Genomic DNA, 8,997 nt, shown 5'->3' with positions numbered 1-8,997 from the left:
GTTAAGTTTTTTTTTTTCCTTGTTTTTATTTTTTTCTGGAAACCTTCAAAAAAAAAAAAAAAAAAAAAAAAGAAGAGGGGGGGGGGGGGGGGGGGGGGATAAAAAAAAAAAAAAAAAAATAGGGAGGGGGACTGCTACAACAGAAGACTAGAAAACCAGGAGCGCCTCTTCATTTTAACCCTTCAACACTATAACCCTTGAATGGATGGGGTGAAACATTCAGGTGCAACACTTTGCAGGAATACATAATGTCAGCAGTATATAGGTGAGAGGAACAATCACTAATATACCCAGTGTTATCGTGGGTTACAACACACCACTGTATTTCCAATTGCACACAAGGTGATGCTGCAACAACTGGTAGTTGCCAAGTGAAGGAAAAGAGGAAAAAATGCAGACATGATCAAGTGATAATATATTGGTAGATTCATCAGAAAGCTGTGCATACTCTTTTGTCCTTTTATTTTCTTTATATTCTAACTGTACATTGCTAAACAAAAACAAAAAGTAACCTGCTACCCACTGTGTCGGGACCCTTATGAAATTCTATGCACTGTACACCGAACATATTTTCATATAGGATATATAGTATAGGCATGTAGGTGGCATGATTTTTAAATCAAAGGCTTTTTAATTGTATGCCAAAAGAAAAATCAAAAAAAAGTAACAATAAATAAAAAAGTGCTAACAACAGCATTAGGAATTACGTATTATATACTGACAAAGTCTGGGAAGGAAAATCCTCAAGCTCTCCTTTTTGTGGACAATCGTTGCAAACTAGGAAGCAAATACATAAATAAGAGAACTCAGGAAAAATAGAATTAAGAATGTGAAAATGTTTTTTTTTTTTTAAAACGAAGACAACATAACCTGGGATAACGTTTGCCTTTAAACAGCATTTAAATGAATTACTCTACACCTGGATAAAACAAATTGAACAGTTGAAAAGGCTTTGTTAACAACCACATGAAGAAAAAAAAAAGAAAAAATTAAACAGAAAACAAGGTTTGCTCAAAGGATCACATATTGCAATTTCTGGCAGCGGCCTGACTGTAATGTCAATATATTATTGTAATTTAAGTTTCAACTGCAATTAAAAGGTCACTATGGAGTCAATTTTGAATATTTGCTTTAAAGGGGTTGTAAAGGTTTGTTTTTTATTTTCTAAATAGGTTACTTCAAGCTAGTGCATTGTTGGTTCACTTACATTTTCCTTCAATTTCCCTTCTAAATGTTTTTTTTTCCTTTGTTTTCTTTGTCTGAATTTCTCACTTCCTGTTCCTCATCAGTAAGGTGTTCAGTAAGCTGTTCTAAATGACTTTCCAGCTCTCGGATGATGGCGAAAGGCTTACTGAGAAGAAACAGGAAGTGAGAAATTGAAACAAAGAAAAAAATCATTTAGAAGGGAAATCGAAGGAAAAAAGGTAAGTGAACCAACAATGCACTAGCTTAAAGGAACCAATTTAGAAAATAAAAGACGAACCTTTACAACCCCTTTAACTGACTTGATTGAGATCATCCACATAGATTGCTCAGATTAGCCAATATATTAGACCCCATTTTATTTAAAGTGTTCAAAAAAAAAAAAAAAAAGGGGGCTAATGTTGCGCATAGCAAAATTCCAGCTGTCATTTTCCAGTTCAAGCTAGAAAATGAAAGTATTTTATTGGCCTCTACAGGCAACAAATATACTTATTCTTCCTTCTGCATATGGAGGCCTCATGCATCTCTGATCAGAAAAAAAAAGGAAAATGCTGCCATCTAATGATTAAATAATGCCTTATCAGTATACTTAGCAAAATACACAACAAATCTATAAGATTTTTTTAAAACTATTTATAATTTAGTAAAACACCCTTCTAGTGGCAACTGCATATGATGGCATTTTAGAGAAATTGTCACATGAAAATCCAAGCAGACATACAGTTAATGCCACTGCAGAACTTGCTTTTCACTCACATAAAATATTCGTACATTATTCAAAAGATCCAAGGCTGAAACCCACTAGAGTTTAGGTCAACTTTGCATGTCGTCAGGTGCTGTAACCTTTTGAATAATGTTTAGGAAAGCTTTGGGATTTACGGTTTAACAGTCTTAGAATTTAAGTCTGTTTCTTTTGTCTTTTTTTTTTCTTAATGACAATGTCACTAAAAACTCATGCACGCTGCAAAAAACCTCATGCAGTAGTTATGGTAAACCATCCAAGCAGTTTTTATTAATTAATATTCATAAATACACACAGCAGCTTCATTAGATTTTTTTTTATCCATATAGATTTTTCCTCTTCAGTTTGAATGTGGGAGATTAGGAGAGCTTTATTTGTGTTTACGTCAAGGTACAGGAAGCAGACGGCTGCCTCTGGAACTGCTACCTATGTATATTTGCTAGAAGTAAAAATTAGTTAAGTGATTTTGTCATATATATTTGCTTCTGTCTCTTTTTTTTCAATTTTTTTCAATTTTTTTTTTACTTTTTTGAATGTACACAATGTAACAAGAGTGACAGACTGGAAATTACAATCACCAAAACAAACCCAAAGATAGTTGTTTGTCCACTTTCATTGGCAGTTACAGCACAGAGGACATTGTCTGCAAAGGGGGATGTCATCAAAGAGGAGGTGGCGGAGGCTCGTTTCCTTTATTACTCTCTTTGAGATTTAAGTTTTCTAAAGCAACATCTAAAGGCATTATATCTACACAACCCATAGCCCCAAAATCGGCTATTTCCCCCCGCTCATCCTCATCTGAGGAGGAGCTTTCTTCCCGCATCAATGTAGAAAGCAAGAGCTCCTGGACAAAGAGGCTGCGATCTGCCCGTTCACTTTCTATTGACTGTCGTTCAGCTTCTGTCATCTTCGGGTCATTCAATCTGCATCAGATTTGGAAACACAGATTAAAAAATAAATACAAAATAAGATAAACATCTAAAGAAATTCATATTATTTCCAGATGATCAAGTATACAGACACCTTTTTTCACATTTTAAAACCGAAAAGACTCAGAGACACTGGGGTTGATTTACTAAAACTAGAGAGTACAAAATCTGGTGCAGCTGTGCATGGTGGCCAATCAGCTTCCATCTTCAGCTTGTTCAATTAAGCTTTGACAAAACAAAAACAAACAAAAAAATAATTGGCTACCACGGAGAGCTGCAACAGATTTTTCACTCTCCAGTTTTAGTAAATCAACCCCGGTGTCAGTTTGTCCATTTAGCATAAAGTGACAGCACATGCTGGTAGTATATCCCTTGAGAAAATGATACTCACCATTCAGCAGTCTCCAATGGAGTGGGCCTTCCAGATATGAGGGAGCAAGTAACCACCTCAATATGACTTCCTCCACCTTGGTAGGTTCCAACACTACATGACAATGGAGCTTAGACAGAGGTGACGCCAGCAGTGGAGAGAAAGCAAGGGAGCATTGTCTGGCAAGTGCAACTTGTAGGGAAGTTGATCAGCCAGCATTTAAAATTACACTAAACTCTGGGTTTAAAAAAAAAAAAAAAAAAAAGTCTATGCAAATATGTTATTCTTAAATAAAAAAAAAGGCTCTTCTAGTCTCCTTCACAACTCCAATTCTGTGTTTTTGCTGCTGTGATGCGACTTTGTTGAAGGATGGCTATTATGGTCCCACCATGCATAAAAACATAACCATCCTCTTAGGCTTGCTCCAGAGACTAAGGACTATGATATGTGTAGTGTGCACAGGGCAGTGTACATGACCGCAATAAATATGCACTCTTTGTTCCAAACACAGGAGGACTTTACAAGGAAACAGAAAAACATATGGAGGGTCAGTCAAGTCAAACCGGAACTTTGGAGTTTAAAATAACAAATTTCAAGGAGCAGAAACTTCATTTATTTTTCAACATAATCTCCTGCTACATTTATACACGTATCCCAGCATTTAACTAATGCCTGGAAAGCTTTGACATAGAAAGATTTGTCAGTACGCCTGAACCATCTTAGGACAACCTGTATCACTTCATCAGTCCCGAAATGCTGACCTCTGAGGAACTCTGAGTGATTTCCACCTGTTTGGTTTAAACCACTAAGAGCAAGGTCCAGGCTGTAAAGAGGATGTGGCAATACCTCCAAACCAAGTTGCTGTAATGGGCACATAGTGCGGTGAGCAGTATGAGCTTGTGCATTGTTCTGGAGAAACAGGGTGCGCTTCGTGATCAAATCAGGCCAGTTTTTCCACAGACATGTATACACATCACTAATATTCACAGTCGATTGTGGCACCGTGGGACAGAAAATGCAAATGTTCGTGAATGATTGCACAAGACAACTTCATGAAAGATGGATTACAGGGCCAAGTGTGTAAATGGATTATTATTGTAGAATAAGGATATTGTTAAGTGCTTCCCAAAATTGGCCACACGCACAATCACCTTTAAAATTACCAACTATGTAGTGCGAGAGCCTGTCTATCTGGATACAGATTAAAAGTTTGGGTAGGCCCCAATTCATTGTTGGTGGTAAATCTAAAAAACATTGTACAATCAAAATCTAATGTGTGCGGGTAGCAATAATTAGATGATCCATATGAACTGCAAACTGTATTTGCATGGCACACCACAATGCACAGTTTAATATTTTGTGGCCCTGAATATCAAATTAGACTTTATCTGTCAACTTGGAATTCAAAGGATAAGCTCAGCAAAGAAATGGACAATCAAGCTGCTCAAAAAGAAGCCTAAACTAAAAAGTTACCAAGTGACATTAGAACTCACTGAAGATTTTCTAGCATCAGGAAATGCACCTAGTCCATGGTACCAGAATAGACTAAAGCTGGCCATAGACATTAAAGCGTTTGTAAAGGAAAAAATGTTTTACCTTTAAAATAACAAACATGTCATACTTGCCTCCACGGTGCAGTTCGTTTTGCCTATCGTGGCCCCGATCCACGTCTTCTGGGGTCCCTCGGCGGCTGTCTCTGGTCCTCCCTGCAATTACTCACCACAGTCATGCAAGAGCTTGCATGGTGGTCAGTAATTGCGGGCTCGCTCCCGTGATACAGCGAGCGGCCATAGCCGCTCACTGTATCACTCGGCCCCGCCCCTCGTCACTGGATGTGATTGACAGCAGCGCCAGCCAATGGCTGTGCTGCTCTCAATCCATCTGCTCTAGCCAATCAGCGGCCAGGCTGAGCGGCGAAGAGGATATTGGGACCGCGCGGGTTTTTCCGAGGGGTCAGGTAAGTATAACGAGGGCTTGGGGGGGCGGCAGCATTCAATGTTTTTTCACCTTAATGCATAGATTGCATTAAAGGTGAAAAAAAAAAAAAATTATTTACAACTCCGTTACAATACGTTTTGGACCATATACCTAGGATACTTACAGCACTGACTTTCAACATTAGGTAAAAAAATAAATAAAAAATAGGACTTACAAATTCAATAACTACCCAACGGTATATTTTAACTGGATGATCTGCAGGATGGCCGTTTTGACCCAGTTCTTGGCTTCAAACACAACTTAAAACCAACAAACAGTAGGCATCCCTGGGGAAGGAATGCTTAATGACACACTAGTCTGAAAAAGATTGGACTTAAAAGCTGTAGCCAAAATTTACAATACATGCATACCTTGTGAGGAGAAACTGTGAATTTTGTATAGTTTGCTGATTGTTGTCCGTATTAGATGTGTTGGTTGCTGCTGCTGATTGGGTAATGGTGGTAGTGACACTACTTGCATTGTTGCGTCTAGTTGCGTTACGTGCCGTTTCTAGTTGTTGCCGTGCTGCCTGTGCCTGTTGCCGCTCTAATTGTAACTGCATTTGTAGCTGTTGCAGCTGAGAGGCAGAAGGCCCAGAGGAATTGAGCTGACCACCCGTTGAACGCCTAACTCCTGATAATTGGGATAACAACTCTGTAAAGAAGAAAACGTACATGTATATTTTTTAAACCACGAGACTCCATCATTTAAACATATATTCTAAAAAACAATACATGCATCAGTTTACTATTTTCTCCAGAGCCAGCATTAACGATATAAGCACTAAATTTCTGCCTCAGTGATGCAGAAATAAAGGGAGGCGATTCTGACACATTTTAAGTGCCACCAGAGTTAAAGTTCAATTCAAACTCTTTTCACTAGAACTGAATGGAATAATTGATCCCAACATAGATTATAACTCTATACCATGTTGCTCAGTTGTCTGCAGATCTCCCGATATTCTGGGTTTAGTTGTGGCTTGGTCTTATGCGACACTGTATATACTGCCGATAGACTCTCTCCATTCCATAGCCACTTCCTGTAGTGCCCAGTCTGTACACTCCCCTCTGTAGTCTTTCAGACACTGCAAATTATGCAACTTCCTTCACAGCTCTGATGGTGGGTGGTATTAAATACATCCTAATTTGCATTCTTTACGACCCAGTCACACTACAGGAAGAGTCCAACCCTCCCAAGTCCCACCTCACAGATCACAGCATTATTCATGAAGGAAACACATTCATAAAATATACAAAGCCTGCTCTGAAAGCCAACTGTGCTGCTTGCTAGGCAGGATTAAATTAATCAAAATTAGATATTAATACTGCCCAGGTAAATATTCTGACCAGTGTGAACAGGTAGAGTCCCACCACTCCGATACCACCCTCCCAGAGAGATTTACATAAAAAGGAAGCACCTTCATAATAACCTCCCATAGCCCTTCCTCTGTAGCCTTGCAGTAAGCTATTTATCTTTTGCATGCTGCAAGACAGGAATGACACAGGAGGGAGGAATGATACAGGAGGCATGACACATTTACACCTTTCACCACAAACATCAAGGCCTAGAAACACCCACAGTAACCCTATGACCCACCCACATCAACTCCCAGAATTGGTACAAGTGACTCTCATAGCCCACCGTGAAGCTACAGAGGCTGAAAGGATCATGGGGCATGTAGTATCAGAACTGGAACAGGAAGAAAACAGGAAGTCGGAGAACTTTGAAATTCAGCCAGTGGGAAGAGTGACATCACAGACACAGAAACTTGCTCTGTACAGCTAAAGGAGGTAAGTTGCACATAAACTTACTGTGAGGTTGTGATTCATTTACATGCACAATGCATTTTTTTTTTGAGGAAAAGGTGGAGTTGATCTTTAATGCTAGATGGGCTGAAGGATCTTCGATATTGTCATAGTGTGACTACAGTGTATTATTAGGATTCTAAATGAGTGAACCACAAGAGAACACCAAGGGGTTATCTTGGAAGTTTTCTTCTTTAGCTAATTTGCTGGAAGGCAAGTGCCATCATGGTGCAGTGTTTGCATAATTACATTGTAATTTAAAGGTTTTTAAAAATGACCTTTCCTTAACTTGCAAAACTGTACATTTTTGTAAAATTCTATGCAATATGGGACCCTGGAAGCGTTCTGTACCTAGTTGGTTTAGAGAACACCCACAGAAAATGTCAGTTCCTGCTTAGGTGAAAAAAACTTTTATTTTTTTTATGCAAAAAGGTACAAGTCATGTTTTGTCCTCTGCATTAGCCACTTAAACAGAATTACGGTGAATTAGGGTGCAGTGGGAGGGTTTCCGGCTCTCGCATTTAATTGTGGCCGCTCGTGTGTAATTTGTCATGCAGCGATCGGCAACCACTCACATGTGATTACAAGAGCTGTCAGCCATCCATTGCCTCCTGCAGCTAATCGTGGGAACCCCTGCGTCAAATTGGAGTGCGGGTGCATTCACAGGCTCTAATATACCCAGAATTTTTCTTTAATATGTGTAGCAGGCAATAACACAAGAAAACCAACATAATAAATTAATGGTTGTGCAATTGCTACAAATGTCTAGTCTGAATAAATTTAGAAAAACCTGAAGTTTAACATTTAAATAGCAAACCCTCTTAGGGCTGATGATTTACCTGCTATAGGATCCATGGCTTCCCTATTGCTTGGTGAATACGAGCTCTGTGAGGATGAAAGCCCTCCAGTGGAACTGCTAGTAAAGTGCATGTTTGATCTCCGAGCTCGTGGCCCTCCTAACCCTCGGCCAGGGTGAAACATCCTTCGTACATGCCGAACTCCACTGGATTCATCGTAAGAAATACTTAAGGAAAACAATATTAAGTATGGTAGACCAAAAATAAATGTAGTTTGCTTAACACTAAACAGGAATCGCCTGTTCAAGAAAGCACACAAATGTTTGTTGCTAGAGATAAAGGTTAAGAGAGAACTACTCATACTATTCAACAAAGTTATAATTCTAACTAATCAGGATAACAGGATTTTTGGACCCATTATAAAACCTTCTTCCAAAAGTCTATTGACTAACACAGGGAGTACTTTCGAATTATATTGCCACCTACAAGGAGGATCAAAAACCTGCAAACCAATTTTTTTATATTAAAAATAAAATAAATAAAAAACGTAGACCAGCCAGCATAATGCCTCCTACTTCCAGCATGCCTCAGTTGTGTAGCAAAGCAGTATAGAGAACAAGATCATAAACACAGAGGTGGGACCTGTGTCCCTAAAAGGATATTACAGGGAGTACAAAAACTTTTTTATACTTGCATGAAAAAATCCCTTAACGTACATCACAGTACACAGGCAAATTAAATCTTAAGACTATTGGGCTATGCTCCACCTTCAGTGATTGGACACTGGCAAAGCTGCACACCACTGTTCAATCCACTGGTTGAACGAAAATAATTATTCATCTATGAGCAGTCTTAACGAATGTATGAGGTACAGGATCAGCTCATTGTGCTGCTAATCCCCCTTCTTCCATCTGAGCTTAGATCAGCAGACTGCAAGAGGCTCATACCAAATCAAATTCAGTCACACGGCTTAACCACTTCAGACCCGTAGGACATCCTGGGACGTCCTGGACTTTGAGTGGTGATATCTGAATGATGCCTGCAGCTGCAGGCATCATTCAGATATCTCTGTCTTCAGCCGGCGATTCTGTGCACCAGAAGAACGATCAAAGCGGCGGTTCCGCCGCTCGATCGTTCTTCTAGGCAGCGGGAGGGGACGTCCCCCCCCTCCCGC

At 39.4% G+C, this 8,997-nt stretch overlaps 1 protein-coding gene across 1 annotated transcript in view; it reads right to left on the bottom strand.

Annotated features, from left to right (window-relative positions):
* Nucleotides 1-1,577: 1,577 nt before the first annotated feature.
* Nucleotides 1,578-8,997, bottom strand: part of KCMF1 (potassium channel modulatory factor 1) — a 67,418-nt gene continuing 59,998 nt past the window's right edge. Inside the window, exons 5-7 of the mRNA XM_040324937.1 lie at nt 7,866-8,040; nt 5,593-5,875; nt 1,578-2,868 (exon numbers count right to left, since the gene is read on the bottom strand). Of these exons, the coding sequence (XP_040180871.1) occupies nt 2,607-2,868; nt 5,593-5,875; nt 7,866-8,040 (720 nt within the window). The 3' untranslated portion in view covers nt 1,578-2,606. The remainder of the gene's footprint in view (nt 2,869-5,592; nt 5,876-7,865; nt 8,041-8,997) is intronic.

The sequence above is a fragment of the Rana temporaria genome, chromosome 1 (genome assembly GCF_905171775.1).
Source record: "Rana temporaria chromosome 1, aRanTem1.1, whole genome shotgun sequence".
Taxonomy (NCBI): Eukaryota; Metazoa; Chordata; class Amphibia; order Anura; family Ranidae; genus Rana; species Rana temporaria.
The sequence above is the reverse complement of the archived record's forward strand: the minus strand, read 5'-3'. Positions and strand labels throughout refer to the sequence as shown.